This window comes from Orbicella faveolata, unplaced genomic scaffold, assembly GCF_042242905.1.
Source record: "Orbicella faveolata isolate gen_17 unplaced genomic scaffold, um_ofav_v1 contig_26, whole genome shotgun sequence".
Classification (NCBI taxonomy): Eukaryota; Metazoa; Cnidaria; class Anthozoa; order Scleractinia; family Merulinidae; genus Orbicella; species Orbicella faveolata.
The window spans coordinates 4,857,501-4,885,145 of NW_028301554.1; the positions used below are offsets into that span (position 1 = coordinate 4,857,501).

The window sequence follows — 27,645 nt, forward strand, 5'->3', positions numbered from 1 at the left end:
TGCAGTGCATATCATGGTCTGACGAAAAAGTTTCATTTCGTATCCCGCCTCGAAATTAAGGCCATCCAGAATTCAACCAAAAACCTACGTAATATGTCATCCCATTTCTCGGAATTTCCTGAAAAGCGTCGAGTGTTCCGTAGTTTTCACTTTCGACCCTTTTTAATGCGAACATCACAGTGGTAAGTACAACTTATCTCTTATTTTGTAGCTTTATGTGACATCCTGTTACAATTGAAATGGGGAAGAATAGCATTGATCAAATCGTGAAAACCACTTGATGTAGTGACTGACACATATAATAAATTTACGATCTTCCGTGTATGTTAGATGAGCCACTTTGGAAACGATCTCGCAGTCTTGTCCCTAGTAACCGTCCCGCAAAGGACTGCGAGATCAGACGTTTCTAAAGCGAATTGTCATTTAACACTTTGAAATTTAAAAAGCTTGATTAATAAATGTATGCATTGGTGAAGACGAAATTATTCTAAGCGTTTTCTTTCTTTCTTTTTTTTAATTCTCTGAACACACAAAAAGAAATCTCTTTTGTTGTTTCCGCTCGTGATGTCAGATACTGTGAAACTGAAATGGTTTTACAGAAAGATCATTAATTTATGCGATCAACAAAATTATCAACAGTAACACGTAGATGTCCCGGCTCTCAAGTTTTTCCTGAGGAGGACGGAAGGCTGTGCAACGGTAAGCTAGTCGTTATTTTCTTTCAAACAATGTATAATTTCGGCTTCTGCTGATAACACTTTTAAAGTACATCCTTCTCATTTGGGATATCACGAAAATCCCTTGAAATAATTGCATGGCATATTGGTTAAGACGCGAAGGTCCCGAATCAAAACCCCAGCTTTGTTTTTTAATTCGCCGATCTGTCGCATGAGAAAGGAAGAAGAATGCCATGGATTACAACGAGCAAACTACCTTATGTAGTTACTGATGTGAACAGTAAATACACGAACTTAAATATCTTGAAATGTAAATGAAGAAGATCGAGCGATATCAGTTCCTCTCAAGTTGCCTCATTTGTTATAAGAGCACGTTATTCTTTCCATTACTTGAAATTGAAACTCGAATGTACCATCAAGAGTCCACAACAAAATGGAACAATGAATTTAAGAGTGCATCCACGGTAGGACCAGGCAGGGGCGGCACAAGCTATCTCGCCGATTTCGATGAAACTTGGCCAGTTTGAAGGGGTTCACCCAAAACTACTTCAGTCTAAGTTTAAGGAAATTTGGTCAAAACCGGGGGGGGAGTTGACCACACCCCTTGTATTTTCAACAAAAATGACCAAATATACAGTCCGGGATCGTTATCAGATTTGATAACCTCGACCAAAACAAACCATTAACCAATCGCTGCGCAAGTTTTCGTTCACGTGACATTATTTGGTAGCAACAGTGTATAGTTCAATATGGCGGTCGACGGGGCGCTGCCATGAAAGGAGTTACTTTTTTCACAACATCACAATGCAATTTCATTTAATTGTAATTGTATGTTTGCTTCGCAATAGGTTACTGGATTATGGAATAGAAACAGAGATGTATGGAAGAAAACTGTCTTTGTCCAAAAGCTACAGCGAAAAGTTTCATTTTCAGATAGACACTGTATAATATTTGTTCCGAGTAAAAACACACGAAGGTAGACAACAGTTATTCTGTTCACAAAAGCGTTGTTTATTGATACTAATATGATAGCTTCTATTTTCACTCAGGCTTCATTTTCTAGGTAGTTGGCGAAGCTGGCTGTTCAACAGTCTGTATAAAATATAAACGAAACACTAACAGTAAATACATCTTGAGTTCACAAATTGACACTGAACAAGTTGCTTCTATATTCTAAGCGGAGAGCTGTAACTGAATTTCATTCAATTTGCATGAGCGAAGCGTGGTTAGGACCGAAACATCTCCTACTATGATTCATTACTATGAAATGGAAATAACAGTATCGAAACAGTTCGCGACCCTCCCTCTGTCGACTCTCTGTCCAGATATACTGAAGATAGAATAGCTTACCTCGATGGCCATATCCCATCCCACGCCTAATTCCATTTCTGCGATTGCTAATTCAATCTCCTCTGCCGTATTGTACATTTCGTTTCCATCTTTGATGCACTGGAGTTCTCTTTGTCGTTGTGGGCTCGCCTGATATGGTTCTGGCACAACAACAAAAATATAGCAGGTATATTTACTTTAATTCGTGATACACCTCCGTTCAGTGGAATGGGTACATGCAACAATTTATGTCGTGAGATGTGACAGTAAACTTGGAAGTCTTGGCATTTCCGGAAAAAAATTGTTTTAGTTGTAGATCAGTAGTCTATTGTTGTGCATTCGGTGATATGGAAAAACGCTTTTAATGACCGATTCATATAATAGAAACTATAATTCAAGTAATATGTTTTCGTACCATAGTTCACTCGCTACATCCAACAATAAGCTTCATTATATAACGACTGGTGTGCCAGAAAACTGACCTAGTTTGGCCGGCATTTCCGGAAAATATTTCAGGACCGCGAGTTGTTGAAATTGACACTAAAATATATGCAACTTACCCTTTAACGTGATTGTCGATTTTCCCGCAGTCCGAAAGGTGTTTTAGTTCCCTGTTTATGAAGTATTGCACCCGGCCTATCTGTCTTCCAGCAACTTCTCTCAAAGTGTAATTTTTCTTAGCGCTCTTGGATACCAGACTGTGGCACGTCTAGAAGTGTCTCGGGTATTTCTCTAATTTCCGGCAAAAACGAAGTGCGAACGAGTCTTTGTTTCCAATTTTCAGGAAGGACATGAAAAAGAGTTCCTTCTGGCCCCTTGATTTTGACCTCATGGTAACCCTTCAAAAGAAAATAAACAACTAATGTTAGATTCGCAAGTGGTTTCCCGACCACCTGGACTGCCGTACCATGAATCGAGCGACTCACTAAGAGCTATAATTTTTTCTCAAGGGGCTTAGATGATTTATGTAAGTTACTTTTACGTACCCCTTGATTTCGCCACCAGTAATTCTTAAAGTTGAATGGTGCGTGTCTGTCAGGCCTAAAAGGAACGAAAATTTTATGCTGCAAAACTCGACAACAATAAACCTACCCTATGTAATGACCAAGCTATATCCACAAAATCGACATAAATTTGCTATTTTGATTCTATGGGTACCAGCATCCGCCATCTCAATACCTTGGAACATATCGACTACAGCTGTAAATATGGCCGCCGTTACGAACAACACATCGCAAATCAAAATACCCCCGTGCACTTTTTTCACAGATCGTACACAACACTAAAAACACGTTAAATCCCAAGAATATGGCGTGAAGATTAACGACATATTTTTTGTGATTTTCGCAAAAATCTCCAGGTAACTTAAATCTAATGACAAAATGAAAAACATACCAGGTTTGGATGCAAAATTGCAAGCGCTGTTTCACTTTACGAGTAGCATTTTACATCGTTTACGCTGGTCTTCAACCGCCATTTTCAAAACACGTGAGGCTCCTTCTTTTCTGGTAATTATCGAATAGAATTATGGGTAAATTACCCGAGTATAATCGAACAAATAACGAGCAAAGCGAAGTGAATACGAAAATTCCCGGTTTTTGAAATGGCCACCATGTTGTGACGTCACATGGTTATCAAATCTGATAACGATCCCGGACTGATATAACTCCAAAAATGATGAAAAGTAAAAAGCTCTACTGCTATAAGAATTTAACCAAATCTTTTCAAATTTTCAGTGAATGTTATCCTACCCAAAAACAATCTATTGTCTACGTTTCGTTCTTCTACGACTGGTTCCCATTACACAAGTCGTCTCAGACAAGACCCCCCTCTCACCCAATAGTGAAAACTGCTAAAATACCCAAAGTTTAGGCCAAAATATCTCCAATGGCGGAGCATGCTTCAAAAAACGGAGCATACTGTTTCGAGGGTAGGACTTCATGCTAACATTATCTGCAAAAAAATCTTTGGGCAGTCACTGAACTATTCCACGAGAGGGCTGCAAACACTTCGTCCACCACAGGGTACCGGCGTCAATTTTTTTCATTATAACGCGCAAATTCGGTAATTATGACACAGCAACAGACAGAAATGTCACAAAATGGTTACACACCATACACTTTAATGAAATAGAACCATTTCTATCTAATCGCTCAACAACAACAAAAAAATTCGCCCACGACAGGGTAGCCACGTCAATTTTTTTTTTCATTATAACGCGCTAATTCGGTAATAATGACATAGCAACAGACAGAAAATGCCGCACAATGGTTACACACCATAAACTTTAATGAAATAGACCCATTTTGAAGGCTTTTGTTTGTCCTAAGCCATGAAAATAACAATCGGCGGCTTAATGATGGCCTCTATTATTGTATAACTGAACTATGTGACAGGACTTACTCTTCGCTAAGTTAAACACGCGAGTCACAGAACACTATTAAAATGCTTACATTGTCCCTATTTGAACGTTAGAATGATTGTATAATGAAATTTGCTTTTGTTCGTCTAATAAAGGAATAATATATATGCTTGAAACTTGCACAACTGACATCGCATCTTGATACAGTGTTGATACAGAAAACGTTATCAAAAAGACCTCGCTCTACTGCAAATATATTGATTGGCTTACGTCTCAATGTTGGTTGCCTAATATGCCTAAAAAGAAGAAAAGCGTTTGGCTGTAAAATAATCCCTGGAAATTACTTCCTGGCAAGCGCTTACATATTTGTAATTTGATAGCTTGATTTGATCTGCCATAATAACTACAAAGAGAACAAACTTTCGCCCTAAAAATACAAATTGATGCGCACGAATCGACTTGTTTTGTTTTCTTCTAAAATATGAAGTACATGTATAACGGTTTGGCGATACTAAATGTTGAATTGGGGCTTAGGATATGTAATAGACCTAATAGCCCAGATACATCAAAAGATTCACTGGCTTTCTATAAATAGACTGTTGATTACGAAAAGGCGTGCACGTGCATGGATGATATTTCAAAGTGTTTTATATCATTCGCAGTTTTTTCCCTTGAATTCTTTCGTCAGTGATGTAAAGGCGCACTTGAGAGAATTACAAACAACATAATCATGTGTAGCCTCTGAAAGAGAGATGATACTTGCCTGTGTCAGTTTGTTTGATGAGGAGGGTGAGGATATGGTTATTTGCCCAGAGCATCGCGCTTTACTTGGAGTAAAATAATGTCCTTCAAGAAAGTGCCAGCATCCGCTGCATGGTCGCCGTAAGGGTAAAGTATCCAGAAGGGTGAATTTGAAAATTTCGAAAGAGATAAAGGAAACGTTGGACGTTTTGGTTCCCGTAGGCTCAGGAAAGCATGGCCACTAAATGTAAATACGGTTCTTATGCATGCTTTGGTTTCTTGGTGGTTTCGCCCCATGTAAGGGAATCAAGACATGTTTCGATTCTGGATTCCACGCAGTGGATTTCGGATTCCAGTCTTTGTCAGTGGAACTTGGGTTCCAGATTTCAATCGTTAGTGGGATTCCAGATTCCTTGAGCTGTATTCCTGCCGTAGCAATTGGAAAGAAGAAGCCTGAAAAAAATCAGGGCTTCAACAGGATTCGAACCCGTGACCTCCGCGATACCGGTGCGATGCTCTACAAACTGAGCTATGAAGCCACACATTGGGAGCGAGGTCAATTAGTTGAGTTTTACACAACAAAAGCAGTGAGGTCTGTATCAAAACAAGGTCAACTCCAGCCTCGCTGCCATTCAAAGGCCAGGTCACTGAGCACACAACTGTAAAATGGTCTATTGTTTTATTGATAAACGCAATGTTAGAGTGGGAAAGGAATTTCTTTTTTCTTTCTTTCTTTTTTGTGGGAAGGGGGGAGGATGGAAGATCTTGTAAGAAATTAGTTATAAGTTATAGGGTATAATATTTATTTCGGATAAGAAAAACAAACAAATAGGCAATTGTGTGGTGAATTTTGATCTACAACAGTTTTATTCTATTTTGAAATCTTCCAAGTCAGTTTGCCTTTCCGTTGTTTTCTTTTTTTGTATGTTAGCTAGATTACCTTCTCACAGGAGCCCGAGGTCATAGGCTCCTGCTCCTAATCGATCATTTTTCCCAGGAGAGGCGTAAAGCAGGGCACTTCTCTCAAAAGCTACAGTGACTATATTGCAGGCTGTTATCATTGCGCATTTCTTCTTCTCAGTCTTCCAAGTCTTGCACAGCGCGTTAGTGTCCGCACAGCTCGTTATGACTTCAGTGAGGCCTAAGCTGGGCTGTGGCCGCCGAGCTGCCGCCCTGAATATTAAGTGCTACATTAATGTGGACAATGACGTCAGGACAGCCAGTGATATGAAAGCTGCTATCGACTGGCAGTGGGGCATCAAAGGTTGCTACTCAGTGATGCGCAAGGTTGACGAAAGGTCCCAAAACATGACCAAGCACTCGCTTAGTGCCACACAGTCTTTGATCATCGCTTGTCGGGCCCACAATGTCGGACCTCGAAAGGTTTTTTCCGCGGCGTCGCAGGCTCTTTTCGCCACCTCTCAAGGCCCGACCAACTTACAAGTTTACCAGGCGTTCAATAGTCCTGACATGCTGACTGGTGTCTTCCGTGCCCCTTCCAGCACGAGGGAGAAGCAGCCTGCAGTACCTCCAATGAAGCCTATAGCCGTAGAAGGGTTTCAGCTCGAAGAAGAAGAGAGTGTGGTCTTTCATTGCCCAGAGGAGGGTTGTATTAAGGTTTACCAAAGTCACAGCAGCCTTCAGCGACACCCTGATGCCGGGAAACACCTTCTGGCGTTAGAGAGAGAAAGAAAGAGTCCACGTACAACGTGATAAAGAAAAAGTGGGCAGAGACGTGCAAGTCAATTTCTGGTAGCTACATGGAAGCAGCTCATCCGCCCACATCTGCATCTGCCTCAGTTTCTCCAGCCAGTCGAAACTGACGCACCGCCAACAGCTGACATGGGCTGGGCACTAAAAAAGACCAAGAAGTCTGCTCATTTCACCACCAAAGTGCGCCAATATTTGCGTGAAGTATTCCTCAAGGAGAGGACACTGGGAATAAAGCAACGGCTGAGGATATAGCAGCACGAATGAGGTCCATGCAAACCGCTGAGGAAACGAAGGTGTTCACCAAAGACGAGTGGCTGACATCTACCCAGATTTCCAGAAATTACAGTAGATTGGCCGCATTAAACAGGAGTGGGGCTCTTCATAGATCAGAGGAGGCGAGGCCAGCACCGGCAGAACCGGTACCCAAGGAAGCAGAAAGCGAAGATGAGAAGGAAGACCCGTACGTGGCTGAAGCTCTCATCATTAGAACACGGCTTCAAATCAGGAGGGAGCTAGAGCTGTAACTTCACTTTCGATCAGAGTGTTTATCTGCTTATTCATATTTATTTTGACTTTTCTCTTTAATAGTTTTTCCAAGGGACAGTTCTTTAGGGCTCAGGTCACAAAAACATGCAGTTGATATTGTTTTCAGAATTGCGAGGTCTTTCTGATAAAGTTTTCTGCATCAAGATGTGATGTGGCGTGGAAGTTTCAAGGAAATGTATTATTCCTTTATGAGACGAACAAAAGCAAATTTCATTATAAAATCATTCTAACGTTCAAATAGACAATGTGAGCATTTTGATTCGCGTGTTTGACTAAGCAAAGAGTAAGCCCTGCGAGTGCTTATACAATAATAGAGGCCATCATTAAGTCGCCGATTGTTATTTTCATGGCTTAGGACAAACAAAAGCCTTCAAAATGGTTCTATTTCATTAAAGTTTATGGTGTGGGATTATTTTACAGCCAAACGCTTTTCTTCTTTTTAGGCATATTAGGCAATCAACATTGAGACGTAAGCCAATCAATATATTTGCAGTAGAGCGAGGTCTTTTTGATAACGTTTTCTGTATCAACACTGTATCAAGATGCGATGTCAGTTGTGCAAGTTTCAGGCAATTATATTATTCCTTTATTAGACGAACAAAAGCAAATTTCATTATACAATCATTCTAACGTTCAAATAGGGACAATGTAAGCATTTTAATAGTGTTCTGTGACTCGCGTGTTTAACTTAGCGAAGAGTAAGTCCTGTCACATAGTTCAGTTATACAATAATAGAGGCCATCATTAAGCCGCCGATTGTTATTTTCATGGCTTAGGACAAACAAAAGCCTTCAAAATGGGTCTATTTCATTAAAGTTTATGGTGTGTAACCATTGTGCGGCATTTTCTGTCTGTTGCTATGTCATTATTATCGAATTAGCGCGTTATAAGGAAAAAAAATTGACGTGGCTACCCTGTGGTGGGCGATTTTTTTTTTTTGAGCGATTAGATAGAAATGGTTCTATTTCATTAAAGTATATGGTGTGTAACCATTTTGTGACATTTTCTGTCTGTTGCTGTGTCATAATTACCGAATTTGCGCGTTATAATGAAAAAAATTGACGCCGGTACCCTGTGGTGGACGAAGTGTTTGCAGCCCTCTTGTGGAATAGTTCAGTGACTGCCCAAAGATTTTTTTGCAGATAATGTTAGTATGAAGTCCCACCTTTCAGACGGCATGCTCCGTTATTTGAAGCATGCTCCGCCATTGGAGATACTTTGCCTTAAACTTTGGGTATTTTAACAGTTTTCACTATTGGGTGAGAGGGGGGTCTTGTCTGAGACGACTTGTGTAATAGGAACTAGTCAAAGAAGGACGGAACGTAGACAATAGATTGTCTTTGGGTAGGACAACATTCACTGAAAATTTGAAAAGATTTGGTTGAATTCTCATAGCAGTAGAGCTTTTTACTTTTTACCATTTTTGGGGTTATTTTTGGTCATTTTGTTAAAAAAACAAGGGGGGTGGTCAACTCCCCCCCGGTTTTGACCAAATTTCCTTAAACTTAGACTGAAGTAGTTTTGGGTGGACCCCTTCAAACTGGCCAAGTTTCATCGAAATCGGCGAGATAGCTTGTGCCGCCCCTGCCTGGTCCTATCTTGGATGCACTCTTAAAAGCCGTTGGATCGCTTTCTCGTCTGCATTTAGAAAAGAATGAACAAAAGAAAGGATATGTAAGTCGCCTAAATAGAAATTGCTTCTTTGGTCAATTCGCACATATCAGCTTGGATCCCTCTTTCATCAAACTAAACAATTTACTTCCGCGCGTATCAGGTTACCCTGCCGGGGAAGGGGGGGGGGAGGGAGAGGGGGGCACTTTGGATAGCGAGCAGTAAAATCTGAACAGTTTTAATTTACACGGCTGGCTCTGGAGGCGTACTTCGTGCTCCTTGAGCTAATGAAAGCTGCTAAGAGATATCAATGTGGTGAAACTGTACAGTTCACAGGGGAAGTGTGATTTGCTGTTCCCGCCATTGACTTTTAGAGAGTCCCGCTTCTCGCTTGACGATGAGTGCAAATAACGTTTCCCCCGAGATAGTTTCATCCCGCATCTCGCTGTAATTATTTTAAACTCATCTCACATACCGCCAAACACATGCGTGGTATGATCTTCTTTATCTTGATATTTCGGGAAACACCGGAACGTTTCGTAGTTTTCACTTTTCAAAGGGAATTCTAATGTGGTAAGAAGCTAATGTTGTATTGTTTACCCTGTCATTTGAAAAGAAGATATAGTTCAAATATTTATTAAATCACAAAACAATGATTAATCGCAAACTTGAAAATGGTTGATTCTGTAATTTGCCTGTCGGTTACAAGGTAAATGAGGAAGAAAGCCATCGAACAAAACTTGTCAACTACTTTATATAGCAACTGATGCAAACAGTAAATTCACAAACGTACTTGTGTTAAATGCAAATGGAAGTTTCAAAAGGGCGAGCGATATCAGTTCTGTTTAAGTTGCGCCTATTTGTCGTGAAGCACCATGACATGAAACTGAAAAGTCAATTGTATCATTCATCAAGAAGTCTACAGTAAATGGAGTGATGAATTTGAAAGCCGTCGCGTGGGTATCTCGGTTCTTGTTGTTGTTGTTGTTGTTGTTGTTTTTTCAGAAAAGAATGAACATGACAACGGATGTAACGCGCCTTAGAAATGATTGGTTCTCTGGTTAATGTGCCTAAATCCGTGTGTACATAGTCCTTAATAGATGAGAATAGCTATAAAGCCTGCAAATATCAAAGGAGCAAACAAAAATGCCAAGATTTATGTTGGAAGGTCCACGACTGTGCACAATCTTTTGTTTTGCGCTCATACACTAGCTATGCATGATTTACGTAACAAAGACGTTTCTATTGGTTAGTTCTTCAGTCAGTATTAGACAACAACTTTGTTTTGCGCACTGTTAAAGCCAAAAAAAAGAACAAACACATACGACAAAGAACTTTGTCGTTGTTCATAACCATTCCCTTCCATTAACTATGTTTTGTATCAGTCCTTGTTTCTCCTGTGTCTTGCAGGGGAAGTCCCTCGTGTTATTTTAGTTGATCGCCTTTTGTTTGAAGTTAATCTTAAGATCGCACAACTAACACTGTAAGTTCATGATTGCTAGATCGATCGCCCTTCTGTGTTTTTATAAAGTATTGCGTCTGCAAATCGCTGCCTTGCGTTTTATGGGGCGTACTTGCTGATAAATGTCTCGAGAGTTGTTTGCAGAAACCAAAATGGAAATTTGTGACATTTCGCATTCATGGGTACAAAATCTATTCATGAGCACAGGTCATAATGCCCTTATGCAAAATTCACGTGCCCACGACAATTTCTTTTTCATATTTTTCTGTTTCCGCTTGTGACATCAAATGTTTTGAAACTGAATTGGTTTTATAGATCGATAATTTATGCGAATAACACGCTATATAAGCAATGACGCATACACGCCCCTGTGCAGTTTTTCTTTCGAAGAACGGACGACTCATTGTACACTGGCTACTGCGAAACGGTAAGTTCGTTTTTATTTTGTTTTAAACATTATATCATTTCGGCTTCCACTGTTAACAGTTTAATATCATATCCATATGCGTATTCGGTATATTATGAACATGTCCTCAAATGGGCTCCTGATATTGTATAGTCTAGTTGTTACGGTGTAGATATCCCGAATGAAGTCCTCTTGCCAGCACTAATCTGCTTGCGGTCTATTAGTAACCTGCTTTAGCTAGTGCTTCATAATGGTATAAGTCTGCCAACCGGTTATTAGGGAATACATTCGAGATTGAGATAAGATTGTCATTGATCAAGAACACACCTTTATGATAGTCACTTTACAAGGACGTTGCTCATCGCCAAAGCCAAAGTAGAACCTTACTCGATCACAGAACGGGTCTCTTTCAGTTACGAAAAGCTGTATGCATACTGGGCTCACTGTAACGGCGAAAACTAATACAAATGTGCTATGCGTTGCAGGCACAAGATCACTAACCATTTAAACTCGAATATAATCATGATAATCGTTCGCATATAACTTGATTTAGCCCCGGCTCGGCAGAGACAAGTTCGATTCTCTTCGATTGATAATTTGGGTGTCTTCAGTGGATCAGACGAAACAATTGACACCCGCGCTTCACGTTACCCTACTGGGGGAGGGAGGACCCAGGGAGGCACCGAGGATAGCGAATAAACTCTGAACAGTAGTAGTAATATTTCTGTTTATTTTATATTTTATTTTTCTGTCCTCTAGAGGAGCACTCCATGCTCATTGAGCTAGTTCACGCTCCTTAGAGACGTTTTAGGTAAAACTGTAGAGTTCACGAAGAGAATGCGATTTCCTGGTTTTTGAAATATTTTTCCGCATCCCACCATTAACTATAAAATAGCCACACATCCCGCTTACCGAAGTGTGCAAATTAAATCTTTCCACAGGGTAGTTTCATCCTGTATACTTTTTTAAACCCGTCCCAAATACCGACAAAGAAATGCGTGATATGATGATCTATTTTCTTGGAATTTCGGGAAACACCCGAATGTTTCGTAGTCTTCACTTTTGAAACTAGAACTTTTCTGTGGCAAGTATAGCAGTATTGTTTGCCCTCATGACCACAGAATAGCTGCAAGGATGTTTATAAAATCACAAAAGAAAGATTTATCCCAAACTAATCAATGTCATCAATCAAGTCGTGAAAACTACATTATGTAGGCCAGTTAGTGACGGACACAAATAAAAGTTTGCAATCTCTCGTGTCTTGAAAATGATAATTAAGAATTACACAACGCCAAGCGTTACCTTTTTTTTCTTGCGTTCCCTTATCTGTCCTTAATCCTAGGTTTTTGGGTTTTGTCGGTTAAGCTGCCAAATGTATCGAGGTTGCCTACAGAAACCACAATCATAAGTTGCATTTAGCATTTGCATTTAGTTTTTCGCTTTATTTTGTTTTGTTTTGTTTGGCTTTTTTAATTCAAAACCCGGATTCACGAATTAGTGCCGAGGAAATTATTGTGCAAGTGGTTATTTTTTTTATTTGAGAACATGGCAAAGGTCATAAATCAGCTCATGCAACGATCACGTAGACAATAGAGAGTAGTTTGAAAATGGAAAACGTGTAGTCAGGAGATGTCATAAGTTCCATGGAAAAAGGTACTTCCAGAAGCCTACAAAGGCATCGCGCGAGCATGAATTACATGGTCACGCGCACAAGCTTGGCGTTACGTTACTTTAAGGTCATTCCACTGAAATAGAATCTGTACTGAGGTTTTTGTGAAACTTTGCCCATTGATTGTTTATATTATAGGAACTTAAATTTTGAAATAAAAATGAGGGGTCCCCTGTTCGTTTAGGAGCTACAGCACCTTGTTTATACCCATATAAATCCTTATAATAGCACCATGATTGTAGTCAGGATTGCCTGCTAAATTCACGTTTCCGACGATTGCTTTTTGTTCTACACTGACAATTGGTCCATATTTATTTTACACAGAGAAATTTATTACTCAATTCAAAACAACAGAAAAAGAAATGATGGGTCACCATACTCGTTTGCGAGAAAATGGCGACTTACCTCTATGGGGAGGTCCAGCTGTAAAGAAAAAGCCGCCATTTTTTAATGCGCGCGCGCTAATCACGCGTGAAATTATGCGCAGTAGGGATGCGCAATGCAATACTGGGGAATAAGCTTAAATAGCGTATGACAACGAACTTCCCTTTCATATCACTGATGAAGGCTTAAGCATTAGCCGAAACGTCTGTTGAAAAATTTCTAGAGACAGTGGCAACCTTTCTCCATAGAACTTAAGAGAGTAGTTTTCTCTGTTGTTTCTGCTTGTGACATTGGATTGTGTGTATTGATGTACAATATGCTAGCAACACGATTATCGAAGCTCAAAGTCGAATTAAGAGGTCAGCAACAACATTCAGCAAAAAAATGAAGATAGCAAAGGATGTAACACACATTAGAAGAACTCTTTTATTAAGTTGTTTCGAGGCTATTCTATTTGTATGTGCCATTGTTTGGTGCTAACTCACAGGGAAGTTCTCTCACTGATATATTTCAGTTTCTTGGTTTTGGTTTCATGTTGATGTCAAGATGGTGTAACTAAACACCGTAAATTTTCATCGCGCTTCAAATATGAGCTTATAACTCTGACAGAAAGATCGGTATTAATTACTGTTAAATATTATTGAATAATTTCCGCTGCAAGAAATTTGCATGGATCGCGTGACAAACTTTATTTGGTTTGCGAGCTTCAACAATGAGTCACGCGAGAAAATACATGCAATCAAGCAATTGAACGCTCGCTAAAAGTAACGCTTGTCGATGTAAATCTTGCTTAACTTCTTCTTTGTTATCATTGAAACAGTTGCTGTTGTTGACGCGGTTTGATTCTAGATTCGTCCTGTTAATTCAGACGGACTGGTGAGTAGATATTAATTTATAGAAGGCGTAGATCACTAAGTTCATCCTATTTGCAACAAGCAAAAACTAGGCTATTGTAGAACGTGCTGCGTTCTCTATTCTAGGCTTCATTAATCTACTCTACTTCTGTACAAATTCAGACGGTTTACGATCTACATTTTGTTTTTTGAAAGTGATATGAACTAAATGCTGTTTCGTAGAATGAGACAAACGAAAATTCTACAACGTCAATTCGACAGCGACTGCACAGAAGTTTCCAAAGATTAGTGGTATGGTTCAGGTCTTTCAAAACAACATTGTTAGCCATGACACTGTTAGCATAAATTAAAGCTATCAACTCTGCTTCTTGTAATGTGTGACACGTACAGGCGTGCTTAGTCATCATAATCACGAGAAAGAAAAAATATATACCTTGCTATTTTACAGTGGGACCCCGTTAATATGGTCACCAACGGGCCATGATCATAAAAATTTGGCCGTATTAATGGAGTGGGGTCAAATTTCATGACTGGTCTAAATTTAAGTGACGTCATAACATGCATATCACAATTGTACTTCTAAACAGCTGCTCTTTTAAAAACATCCCGAATGCAAATATAATTAAAAAAAGAGAGATTTCAATCAGTGTATACCATATTAACAATAGAAAGAAGAACATAACTCTTTGAGTGGCCGTATACTGAATGGGATAAAATTATCAAGGATTATACATGTTGGGATTTCAGAATGTGGCTGTTGGTCGTATTAGCGGGCTGGCGCTTTCTTATAAAGAAAAGTATGGACGTTTCACCGAGACATAAAAAGTGGTCGCTTTAATGAGGTGACCATAAGGCGGAGTTCGATTGTACTGGGAACAATTTTGGCAGAAACATTTATCCCTCTGTAAACGAAGTGACGCACGTTCAATATGCCTTTAAAGCTATTGGACTATTCCCTTAGTATGTTGACAAAAAATGGATCGAGATAGCAAAAAACGTAATAACACACTTACGAAGAAGTGTTTTAATTCGATTGTTTTGAGCCGCGTTTGAAACGTTTGCATTTTTCCTTGACTTCCTTTTGCCTTACAGGGAAACTCTTACAGTGTTTTTTTTTCCAGTTTCCGGCACTTTTGGTTTCACTTTTATCTTAAGATCGACAAACTGAATACAGTCAGTTTATAAGCTGCAACCTGCCCGTGACTGATTGCGTTGAGTGCACATATAACATGGAATTAGTTCATTATTCATATTTTAAATTTACACTTGGAGAGGTTTGCATGAATCACGTGACTGATTTTCCTCATGTAGTTATAGCTAATAGTGAGTCACGCGAATAAATGTCTGCAAGCATTGATTGGGCAGTAATAATTTGTTTAACTTTTCCTTCTTTTCCACTTTTCAGAAGAAAAGGTCCTGTTATTGACACGTATTTATTTTCATTTCATTCTGGTCGACTCATTAAAACCAGTGAGTATAAATCAATATTCTAAAAGCTTTATTATTCATAGTAGGTTGATATCGTTAAGTAAACTGTTCACAGTCAATCTACTTTTTGAACGCAAAGAAAGAACCCGAGAGAATTTGTAACCGTAATGTCGACCTTAGTCACAAACGTGATAAAAAATTGCAAGCTCCATAGTTTGCTTTTACATAGCAAAGTTTTTGGATCTGTCAGATCTGATGTCTGTTACCATGGGGAAACGAGAGTTTGAAATCGACCAAATCGCACAAAGTACATCATTAAGTGGAAACTGACTAAAAGTTAATCCACGCCCTTCCACATGTTACAACAGAACGATGGCAAAAGTAGCTTTCAATAGTTGTCGTATTTCTCTTCAGAGTAATTCAGTCTGTCTATGACAATAAGGCTTGGAATGTCAATTCTATAATCTCAGCCGACACAGAATTCAAGAGACCCTGTTAGGGGTAAATTCCGACAAGTGACATGGCCTTGAAACGGCGACATCAGAGCTATGAATTGGCGACGAACGACAGACTACTACAGCGAAATAGGGAAAGCGACACCAATGGCAAGATAGACCGACAACGAATTTCGGAATTGAGAATGCAGTGATTGTTTTAAACCTCTGAGTCGAAGTGAAGACGCATTTCCAGAGTTTTAAATGTGTTTTCTTCTCTCACGCGCGATGTCGACGGGTCGTGAAACCCAGTCTTTCTTATATATGCTAAAACGTCCATGTCGAATAAATCGAGTCCATCATTGCTGAGCATTTTTTCTCACTATCAGCTGAGTGAGCAGTGCCCTCAAACGCCTAAAAACACGCTTAAGGAAAAAGGAAAGAGATCTTCGACGGTCTGCTTCATACTTTTATTAGCGGGTCACCAGTAAAAGAATATGAAGCTGTATTATCAAAAATGGCATTATGGAAGGAAAAGAGAGACCGGGGAAAGTTGCCAAGGTCTTATCGTCTTCAGCAGAAGATAAGGGTTACGCTAAATTCAAAGGAAGATTATAGATAGCAGAGATTATCTGATTGAGGCCGTTGAGATTTTGAGTTAAAGAACGGTTGTTAAACATAAACATGGTAAAAAATAATCATAGGTTCGATTGTACTTTAGGTCCAAACACTGACTGGCAATTCCAAGCGTCTTAATTTCAAAATTTCCCGGGGGGAGCATGCCCCCACGTCCCCTCGGAAGTTAGCAACTTCAGCGATCGAAAGCATGCCCAAGCCCTTAGAAGGCATGCCTCCAATATGCCTTCAGCATGCCCCCAGCCCCTTAGAAAATTTTGAAAAATTGAAGTAGCTAAGAAGTCTTTTCCTTCATTCTGAGTCGAAATGTGATGCTTTAAAAGTAACCATAAAGTAATCATTAAACCCACTGACCGTAGAAATGCTGGCTCTGCATAAGAACAGTCCTACTACTGAAAAGTGTTCGAAGCAAGTGCAAAGCGTACAAGGAGTAAATTATATCCAAAGAGATACTTAATTATATATGTACTTGACTAAAACAGCAAGGAACCTTCAATGCGTGAGAAATAATAGTTTCAGTGTGAGAGCGCAAGATTGAATTCGTTTGCGTGCGCCTCATGCTTAATGCGTGAGACTTAAGAGCACTGTGTCGGTTTTTTTTTTAATTAACAAATGTATCACGATTTGTTAAACGTGCAGTTTCGTTTTAATATAACGAGGTCATATTTCCCGACACAACTCCTCTCAGACGAAATTCCGACAGGCGACATAGGAATCTTGCGAAATGCCGACATGGCTGGTGGCGAATTTCAGACAGGGGACATAGTTACCCCCCTAACCGGGCCTCGTTCAATAGTAGACTGGAGTGGCTTTTAATTTACCCAAGGCACTTCAAAAGAGCGAACAAAGATGCCAAGATTTATGTTGGAAGGTCCAGGACTGTGATTAACCTTTCGTTTTGCGATCACACACAGTGCGTTAATTGCATAACGAGGCCCCGTTAGGCCACCGCTTGCTAGTTATCAACAAAGTTTTTGGCTCTGTCAGTTCTGATGTTTGTTACCATAAAAAAAGGAGAGTTTGAAATCGACCAAATCGTGCAGAGTACGTTATAAAGTAGAAACTGAGGAAAAGTCAATTCACCGCCTTCCATATTTTACAACAGAACGATGGCAAAAGTAGCTTTCGTTGATGTCTCATTTGTCTCAGAGCAAGTCAGTCTGTTTATGACAGGGACCGGCGTGAAATGCAAATTATATTATATTAATCAGCTTAGTTTCTAAGCCCTAGAGGCTTCAAAAGAGCCAAAAAAAAAAAGTGCAAGATTTATAGGGGAAGGTCTAGGATTGTGTAAAATCTTTCAACAGTGTATTAATTACATGGTAATAGATGTCCAACAGTAGCAATCAAATAATAAAAGATATTTTCTAATAGTGTTATAGCTGCACTCGCATCTTTCATTCTTTCAGTGTATTAATTAGATAACCGAAACGTTTCTGTTGGTTAACTTATGAGAGAGAACTGAGTTAACAGCTATTGTGTTTTATGCACGGGTAAGCCAAAGAGCAAACAACAACAGACAACAATTGAAAGAACTTTCTCTAAGTAAAAACCATTTTACTGAATATTAGCTATGTTAAAAAACCTACTATGCTTTAAAAACTATTATCCTTTACCATCAGTATTCAACAAAGTATGGGAATAGAAAAATGTAACTTACTTTCGAATGTTTTTATTCTTTTGTTTTGACTTCTTATTGGACCTCCTATTATCTTGTAGGGAAACTCCCTCAGAGCTGTTTCAGTTTCTATCACTTTGCGTTCCACTTTTATGAGAAGACTGACATACTCTAACGGTAAGTTTATGAACTGTAAGCTATTTGTGACTAGTCGCGTGCGTGTACACAAGATTTAGAGTGTACACTTAAAGAGACGTCACTAATCGCGTGACTGATTTTCTTCCTGCTGTAAGCGCCGATAGCGAGTCACGCAGAAAATTAAGTCACACAAATGATTGTTTGGAATCACCGTTTTCTGCAGGAACAATTCAATCAACTTTCCCTTTTTGCTTACTTTTCAGGAGAAAATACCCTGTTATCGACGCATATTGGTTTTGGTTAACTCAGGTGACTCACCGAAGCTAGTGAGTATGCATAATAATTTTAGCTTTACAATACAATACAATGCAAACTTTATTTAGACACGTCACGTCTATGAGCTGTACAAGCTCGTTCAAAATACGTACGTGCATTCCTAAAATACAAAGATTTACGTAATTTAATTTTGACATGACATATTCGTAGTAGACTAAAATAGTGATGTAAACCGTTCACAGTCAATTTCCTTTTTCAACACAAAGTCAGAGCCTGAGAGAATTTGTGACCGCAACGTCGACGCTAATCACTAACTACTTTTAACTCTGATGTCATGTGTTCAAAGACTAATCAAAAGCAGTTATAAGTAGCGACGTTGGTGTGACCGACACACGTTTGGCAAGCTGTTTTAAAACCTCCTTCTTTTTAACTCATTTGTGTTTACAGACACACCAGAAAGCTAAATTAATTCCTCCAGTCATTAAGTAGCCATGACTTGCACTTTTCATTCCCCATCCCGCCCCTCAATATAAAATGTATCCCGCATTTCCTAGTTGAACGGAGCACATGCTGCTCACGCCAAGATATGTTCATCCGGAATTCCGCTTTCCACATCCCGCCTAGATTTTCAGCTTATCTCGCATCCTGTCAAGCTGACGTTTTGACACTCCAGAAACTTCGAAATACATCTCCCATCCATGACGCATCATGATAATCAGTGTTTTCTCGAAATTTCTAGGAACCCTTAAGCGGTTTTCGTAGTTTCACTTTCCAAAGCAAGTTCCGACGTGGTAAGTACAGCTCTAACTAACTTTGCATCGTCTGGTTTCTCTCTTAACTAGTTAAAGTAATATATAGCTGTATTATGATAGCCACGAAATTCAGATAATCATAAAGTGATGATGAACTGCACGCTCTATTGTTAGGTAGTAAACAACAAAGTTTGTGGCTCTGTCAGTTCTGATGTCTGTTGCCATCGAGAAACGAGAGTTTGAAATCAATCAAATCGTACAAAGTACATTCTATAGCGAAAACTGACGAAAATTTAATCCACAGTCTTCCATATTTTACAACAGAACGATGGCAAAAGTAGCTTTCACTAGTTGTCTTATTTCTCCTCAGAGCAAAGTCAGTCTGTCTATGACAGGAACTAGCGTGGAATGTAAATTTTATTAATCAGCCAACACAGAGTTTAGTAGTAAACTGGTCTGGTTTTCAAGCCCAAGAAGCTTCAAAAAAGCAAACAAAGATACTAACATTTATATTGGAAGGTTCAGGACTGGGCACGAGCTTTCGATTTGCGATCATACACAGTGCATTAGTTACATAACCAGAACGTTTCTGTGGCTAATCTATAAGACAGAACTGAGTTTACAGCAATTGTGTTTTATGCACAGTTAAGCCAAAGAGCGAACAACAACAGACAACAAAGAACTTTGTCTAGCTTGAAAACTACTATACCGATAATTAGCCATAGTGAAAAGCCCAATATGCTTTGAAAGCTATTGGACTTTATCGTCATGCATTATTTAACAAAGAATGGGAATAAAAAAAATGTAACTTACTTTCGAAATCTAGCATTTGATTTATATGCACAACATTTGAAACACTTTGTTTTAATTTAATTTATGTTGACTTCCCATCGAACCTCCTACTGTCTTGTAGACAAACTGCTTCAGTGTATTTTTAGTCTCTACCTCTTGTGGTTTCACTTTCATCAGAAAACTGAACACGGTAACTTTATAATCTATAAGCTGTGTGTAACTTATAGTGTAAATGTACATTTAGCGTGATCTAGTTTACACTGGAAGAGACTTGCATGAATCGCGTAACTGATTTTCTTCCTGCTGTAAGCTTTAACAATGAGTCACGCGAAAATTTAAGTCACGCAAATGATTGTTTGGAATCACCGTTTTTTTTTTTTTTTTGTAGTAAAAATTTGTTTACCTTTCCCTTTTTGCTTACTTTTTAGGAGAGAAGGTACTGTTATTGACGCGCATCGGTTTTGGTTTCACTCTGGTGACTCACCAAAGCTAGTGAGTATAAAAAATAATTTTACCTTAGTTACAATATATTCATAGCAGACTGAAATAATGATGTAAACTGTTCACAGTCAATTTCCTTTTTCAATGCAAAGCCAGAACCTGAGAGAATTTGTGACCGCAACGTCGAAGCTAACCACTTACCACTGACGTCATGTATTTAAAGTCTAATCAAAACCAGTTATAAGTAGCGACGTCGGTGTGACCAAAACACGATTGGCAAGCTGTTTAAAAATATTTTTTCTCTTTAACTCATTAGTGTTTCCGAGCACTCACAAAAGGTAAATTAATTCCTCCAATCACTTTGTAACCGAGATTTGCAGCTGTTCATCCCGCATTCCGTCCCTAAATTTTAAATTTATCCCGCGCTTCCTGGTTGAAACGAGCAAATGCTGCTCAGACCAAGATATCTTTAGTATCCCGAATCCTGCATCCCGGATTCCACATCCCGCTGGATTTTCAGTTCATCTCGCATCCCGCCAAGCTTATGTTTTGACACTCCAGAAACTTCGAAATACATCTTCCATGCTTGACGTACTATGATAATCAGTGTCTGATAATCAGAATCTCATCGAGAACCCCTCAAGCGGTTTTCGTAGTTTCACTTTCCAAAGCATGTTCCACCGTGGTAAGTACAGCTCTAGCTAACTTTGTATCGTCTGGTTTCTATCCTAACCAGTTAGAATAATATCTGGCTCGATTATGAAAGCCACGACATTCAGACCATAAGAAGTGACGGTTAATTGCAAGCTCCACCGTTCGCTAGTTAAGGTCATTCCCCAGTATTACATTGCGCATCCCTACTGCGCATAATTTCACGCGTGATTAGCGCGCGCGCATTAAAAAATGGCGGCTTTTTCTTTACAGCTAGACCTCGCCATAGAGGTAAATCGTCATTTTCTCGCAAACGAGTATGGTCACCTATCATTTCCTTCTGTTGTTTTGAATTGAGTAATAAATTTCTATGCGTAAAATAAATATGGACCAATTCTCAGTGTAGAACAAAAAGCAATCGTCGGAAACCTGAATTTAGCAAGCAATCGTGCCTACAATCATGGTGCTATTATAAGGATTTATATGAGTATAAACAAGGTGCTGTTGCTTCTAAACGAAAATGGGGACCCCTCATTTTTATTTCAAAATTTAAGTCCCTATAATATAAACAATCAAAAGGCAAAGTTTCACAAAAATCTCAGGGCAGGTTCTATTTCAGTGGAATGACCTTAAGACCAAAGTTTTTGGCTCTGTCAGCTCTGATGTCTGTTACCATGGGAAAACGAGAGTTTGAAATCGACCAAATCGTGCAAAGTACATTATAAAGTGAAAAATGACGAAAAGTTAATTCACGGTCTTCCAGTTTTACAATAAAACCATAGCAGTAGCTTTCATTTGTTGTTTCATCGAGGAATGTAAATTATATTATTATATGGCTTGTGTTTGTAGGCGATATAACGCGCGCTCTGATTTGTTAATTGTCACTGAATTGTAGGGCATTATTCTCTCGTAATGCCCACGGGCCGATTACGGATTATGCAAATTAGGAAGAGCCCGGCTCGGAAAATTCAAGCGGATTGAAACGATGAAAGCCGATTAAAAACAGTAAGAGAGGTAAATTTAATTCCGGGTAGCTAAAAGTTTAGGGATTTTTCCTTACTAAAATTTATATAGAAGTCGTTTTTGACTTACCGGTAACCTTGGCGAGCACTAGTGAAAAGCAATCAAAGTTTGCCGAGTGTTGAGTAAAGCTAAAATCGCTAAGTGAAAAACACCATCGGCAGATGTGTCACGTATCCTGAGCAGAAAACCACGAAGAAACTTATAAGTTATCATCTTAGTCACAATAATTACCGAAATATTGAACTCCGTTTCAGTTCTCATCAAATAGATTCCCTCGCTTCAACACAAGAGAGTGAAAATCAGCTTCCAGGATCATCAGATGTAAACAATCGGGCGGTTTCTGTCGGTAGCAGTATTTCTGATACCTGCAGGAAGTTTTAGACGCTCACAAGGCTTGAAAAGTTCATTCATAAGTCCAGAATGAAGATGGCCAAGATATGTTGTCGAAAGCGAATGCGAAGATCGAGTTATTCTAAGCAGTGCATTCTGAAGCATTAGTATTTTCTTTCACCGAAAGACCATTGGTTTGGACCATTTTGAAGCACTTTCTGTCTTTTCTATATGCGTTGACGTTTCGCCACAAAAGTTGGAAAAACTCCCTCATCAAGTTGTGGCTCCACGATACTAAAATACCTTTTTGAGGGCTGTGACAATCATTTTTCCCGTAAAGAATTACAGTAGTGAAGTTCACTGACTGTGTAGCTTTGCTCTGGGTTTGAGACGATGAATGAATCGGTAAACGCGCGCATCGCCGGATGTAAATTGACGACTTCCGCTCGAATAATTTTTCTTTTCTTCAATTCGTGAGCCATATAATAAACAACTTAATAACCTCGACCGTTCGGTCGTTACGGGAAAATCTCAAACCTCGGCCTACCGTATTGACCGAGCGACAGCGAGGTCAATACGGCAAGACCTCAGTTTGAGATTTTCCCGTAACGACCTCGCTCTCGGTTATTAAGTAGTTATTAATCACCGACACAGAGTTTAATAAAGAACTGGAGTGGTTTCTAAGCCCTAGAGGTTTTAAAAGAGCAAACAAAAATGCTAAGATTTATATTGGAAGGTCCAGGATTTTGAAAAATCTTTCAACAGTGAATCAATTAGATAACCGAAACGTTTCTGGTGGTTAACTTGTTAGACAGAACTGAGTTAACAACTATTGTGTTTTATGCATGGGTAAGTCAAAGAGCGAACAACAACAGACAACAATTGAAAGAACTTTGTCTAGCTAGAAATCCATTGTACTTAACATTAGCCATGTTAAAAAACCCAATATGCTCTGAAAGCTATTAGTCTTTACCGTCAGTATTCAACAAAGTATGTGAATAGCAAAATGTAACTCATTTTGGAATTTTTTTATTCGATTGTTTTGCTGAAGGTTTGAAACTTATTTTAAATGAGATTTTACTGTCACGCCAGTAAAATATAGTTAATGGAGCGTGACGTACGTTCTGAATGAGCCGTTCATGGCAGCATCACTTTTTATAGAGCTATTGAGCAGTTATATTCCAAAGGTCAACAAACTGTAAGCGTTATTGTAGCTAAACCTAAAACATTGTAGCTTTGTTATCTTCTGAACGTTATAACGTACCATAGCATTGGTGCAAAGCATTAAAGCACTATTCATGTTGAAGATGTTACACGTGCTAGGGTAAGCTGTTCGGTAGTACAGCCTTTTCTACTGGCTTAAAAGCAGACGAACGTCTCCATATAAAAGCTCGGAAAACTGTTCAGAGTCCATTCTGTGTTCGTCTAAGCAACGTAGCTATTACTTATTGTAAATCTATCGTTTAATTTTTGTAAACCTTCCATGGCTCGCTCTCGCCGCTCGTCGAATACTGCTCGGGTCGCTACCAGAAGTGAGGACCTATCGAAGCTATCCAGTGAGGTCCTCAAACTCCGTCTTCAATCGCTGAATTTGTCCATAACAGGCTCCAAAGTGCAATTCCTCGCCCGGCTCAAGCGAGCATCGACGGGAAAGGCCAGTCAATCTAAACAAAGACCTGGTCGGCCTCAACGCACTCTTCATACGGCGAACAAAACATCTACGCAATAGCCGTCCACTACAGCCAGTGAAATCGACGCCACGCAAGGCCGGCGTCTCAGCATTCCGGAGGAGAGCGCCCTCTCCGACCGCGCCTCGCTGTCTTCTATTGAGGACATGCTGCAGTCAGATACAGAGGAAGATCTCTTCCATACTAATCACTCTGCCGATCGAAGAGATGCCCTCAGTCCAGCGCAGCGTTCTGCCATTGAGGACATTGTATCCAGGTCTGTACACAGCGCTCTGGACGCCGTTCGTACAAACAGCGCCTTCAGCCTAACGCCCTCCAGCCAAACTCTCGCAGCTTCGGGTACGGCGTCTCCTTTGGGTCTGTCGAGGCCAGTGGACCGTAATATGGAGGACAAAATACTCCGGGGTGAGTACGTTGATCTTGCCTTACTCTTACCTGACAACTTGTATCAGTCCCAGGCCCCTCAAATTCAGCTCCACTTAGACGACTCGTCCTCAGGTCCCCTGGGTTCCCCGGTCACCATGGTTAGGAAAAGAAAACCCGTTATAGACTCTTTTCAGAAGTGGCTGGAGGCCTACATGGTGTACATGTTGGTCATTGTAACTGCCTATCCAAGACGGGCCGTTGAGCTGATTAAGTACCAGCAGATAATTAGTCGCGCGGTAACTAAATTCAAGGGTCTTGCTTGGCTTTCCTACGACCAGCAATTTCGTCGCCGTGCCTCTTCCAATTTGTCCCTTCAGTGGGACAAAGTAGACCTGGAGTTATGGACGGTTACCTTCTCAGGCCTAGCTAATCCCCATTGCGGTATCTGCTCGAGTCCCTATCACGCTGAAGATGTCTGTCCTTCCGCTGACCCCTACAGAAAACAGCGTCGTTCTCAGACAGTGTGCTTTGACTTCAACAAGTCCTCTGGGTACCGGCACCGAAACTGCAGCTATTCGCACGTGTGCCGCCGCTGCTACTCAAACGGCCACACCGTCCAAGACTGCCCTCAGCAACAATCCAGTGGCCAAGCCCGGAACGCGGGAGTCCCCAGACCTAGTGAGCGAAGCAAGAAGTAAAGTGGAGCAGCAAAGGCGTCATCAGAAGCCATTAGTATCCTCACCTATTGACATTTATCGCTTAGATTTAGAATTAACTGATCATCCGGATCGTAATTTTGTCTTTAATTTGCTAAGTACGCTTAAAGAAGGCGCTCGTATTGGTTATTGTGGGCCGCGTTCAGCCCGGATTTCCCCCAACCTTATATCTGCGACGCAGCACCCTGATGTAGTTTCTGCCAACCTGCAAAAGGAAGTGAACTTAGGACGGGTAGCCGGCCCCTATCCTGCCTCTCCCTAAGCAAATTTCCAGTGTCATCCAGTGGGAGTTATTCCTAAAAAACACTCAAATGACTGGCGAACTATCTATCACCTCTCCTACCCACAGGGAAATAGTATAAATGACCACATTGCCAAGGATCCCTATTCCCTGAGCTATGTTCGGGTAGACGATGCAATTCATATCCTCCAGTCCCTGGGAAAGGGAGCCTTTATGGCTAAGACTGATCTTAAATCAGCCTTTCGCCTTATACCAATCCACCCCGAAGACTGGAACTTACTGGGTATTTTGTGGAAATCTCAATACTATGTGGACATGTACTTACCCTTCGGGCTTCGCAGTGCCCCGTTCATTTTTAATCAGCTCTCCGATGGGCTCGAGTGGATCCTAAAACATAACTATGGTCTCCAGCGGGTCATTCACATCCTGGATGACTTCTTCGTCACTGAAAGTTCTAGATTAGCTTGTCTTACTAGCTTCAGCACTCTTTTACGGGTATTCATGTCACTTAGGGCCCCGGTAGGTAGCGTCCAAGACCATAGGCCCCTCCCAAGAAATAGAATTTATGGGGATCGTTTTAGATAGCATTCGCATGGAGGCCCGCTTACCCCAGGACAAACTTTCCAGGACTTATGACTTGCTGACATCCTTTAAGAAACGCCGCTCCGTTCGCCTGGTCGAGTTTCAATCACTTATTGGTACTCTCCAGTTTGCATGTAAAGTGGTGGTCCCCGGCAGAACCTTCCTTCAACGCGCCATTAATTTAACTAAGGGTGTCCCTAGTCGTTTTCATCACATCAGGCTTAACAGGGAGTTCTTTAGGGACCTCGATATGTGGAAAGTTTTCCTCTCCAAATGGAACGGGCGCTCCCTTTTTCTTGAGTCCACCACTACCCCTACTCCAGACCTAGAGCTCTACACTGACGCAGCGGGCTCCGTGGGGTTCGGCGGTTATTTTCAGGGAAAGTGGTTCCAAGGGCACTGGCCTCCCCATATGCTTTTGAACCGAGAGCGGGGTATAAGCATTGAGTGGCAAGAACTCTTCCCCATCGTTGTTGCCTGCGCTATATGACACCCACTTTTCAAGGGAAAACGTCTGCAGTTTTGGTGTGACAATGAGTCAGTGGTATCTATCATAAATTCGGGGCATTCAAAAGCTCTCCTTACCATGGAACTGGTCAGAAAGCTTGTTCTCCTATCCATGGAACATCTTTTTCTCGTACGGGCCCGTCATGTCCCTGGGGTTTCAAATGAGACTGCTAATGCCCTCTCCCGCTTTCAGATGCAGCGTTTCTGGGCCCTCGCACCCGACGCCGACCAGATTCCTTGTACCATCCCGCCTTCACTAATGACCCTTTGAGAGAGGAAGTGCTCACCTACGCTTCTTGGGGTCTTTCCAAGAACACAAATCGAGCCTACAGCTGTGGGGAAAAACGCTTTTTACAATTCTGTCTGATGAATCGTCTCCTAGGTCCAGACGGGGATGTCCTACCCGCCTCCGAGGGTACTCTTATTTATTTTGCCTCCTATCTCGCTAGAACGGTGCGTCATAGCACAATTAAACTCTATTTAGCCGCTGTTCGCAACCTCCATATCACTGCCGGGTACAGTGACCCTCTGAAGGGCAAGCTTCTTCTCCACAAGGTTTTACGCGGTATTCTCCGCTACCAAGGCGAACAGCGTATTCGCCGTCAACCGGTTACCCCTCAGGTTCTCTCGGCAACCCGTCCTGTTCTGCAATCATGGCTTAGCCCCCGGGATTTCTCCATGATCTGGGTCGCCTTCAATTTAGCCTTTTTCGCCTTCCTGCGATGCAGTGAATTTACCTACAACAGTGTTCGCAAATTTAGACCGCTTTTTGATCTTTCTACTGATTGTATAGCCTTTCATCCAACCCTGGCATGCCCGCAGCGCATGACGGTGCAGCTAAAATCTTCAAAAACAGATGTTTACAGGCGAGGGCAATCTCTCACCATCGCTCGCACTTAGTCCACCCTTTGCGCAGTGTCGGCTATGCGAGAGTACTTTCTCCTAGCACGGCCACAACAGGGTCCCTTATTTTACTTCCAGTCAGGTAATTTGCTTACTCGGGGAGCGGTTTCGCACCTTCTACGGGACAGTTCGAGGGTCGCAGGTCTTCCTTACCAGAATCTCAAGGGCCATAGCTTCCGCATAGGTGCTGCGTCGGTTGGCGCTGCTGCCGGCTTGCCAGACTGGCTTATTAAAGTCATGGGTCGCTGGTCCTCAGACTGTCACCAGCTTTATATACGAACTCTCTCAATTTACATTAGAGTCAGTAGCTCCCAGGATGGCTAACATTGTTGAACGTTTCTCGCCGAACTAGCTTCTCACCGGCTTCTA

General features: G+C 40.8%; 2 protein-coding genes and 2 long non-coding RNA genes across 6 annotated transcripts; 3 read left to right on the forward strand and 1 right to left on the reverse strand.

Annotated features, from left to right (window-relative positions):
• Positions 1-1,664: 1,664 nt before the first annotated feature.
• Positions 1,665-3,187, reverse strand: LOC149107761 (uncharacterized). 3 transcript variants are annotated; one of them, XR_016209249.1, is made up of 4 exons: positions 3,099-3,187; positions 2,567-2,845; positions 2,028-2,167; positions 1,665-1,769 (listed from the first exon to the last, which is right to left on the reverse strand). It is a non-coding gene; the product is annotated as an uncharacterized LOC149107761 (long non-coding RNA). The 3 variants fall into 3 exon arrangements; XR_016209248.1 differs by lacking the exons at positions 2,567-2,845; positions 3,099-3,187 and adding an exon at positions 2,489-2,535; XR_016209247.1 differs by lacking the exons at positions 2,567-2,845; positions 3,099-3,187 and adding an exon at positions 2,489-2,535 and having other exon boundaries at positions 1,665-2,167.
• A 6,691-nt stretch (positions 3,188-9,878) lies between these two features.
• Positions 9,879-18,038, forward strand: LOC149107762 (uncharacterized). Its single transcript, XR_016209109.1, has 4 exons — positions 9,879-10,868; positions 13,721-13,776; positions 15,160-15,224; positions 17,972-18,038. It is a non-coding gene; the product is annotated as an uncharacterized LOC149107762 (long non-coding RNA).
• A 6,069-nt stretch (positions 18,039-24,107) lies between these two features.
• On the forward strand, positions 24,108-25,281 carry LOC149107763 (uncharacterized). The gene has a single exon (XM_089296134.1). The coding sequence runs from the start codon at positions 24,108-24,110 to the stop codon at positions 25,023-25,025; it is 918 nt and encodes a 305-aa protein (XP_089152260.1). The 3' UTR covers positions 25,026-25,281.
• Positions 25,282-26,547: 1,266 nt separating this feature from the next.
• LOC149107764 (uncharacterized) lies at positions 26,548-27,426 on the forward strand (the record flags this gene model as incomplete). Its single annotated transcript, XM_089296135.1, has 1 exon — positions 26,548-27,426. A coding segment is annotated over one exon (726 nt), but the record flags the coding sequence as incomplete, so codon positions are not given.
• Positions 27,427-27,645: the final 219 nt, after the last annotated feature.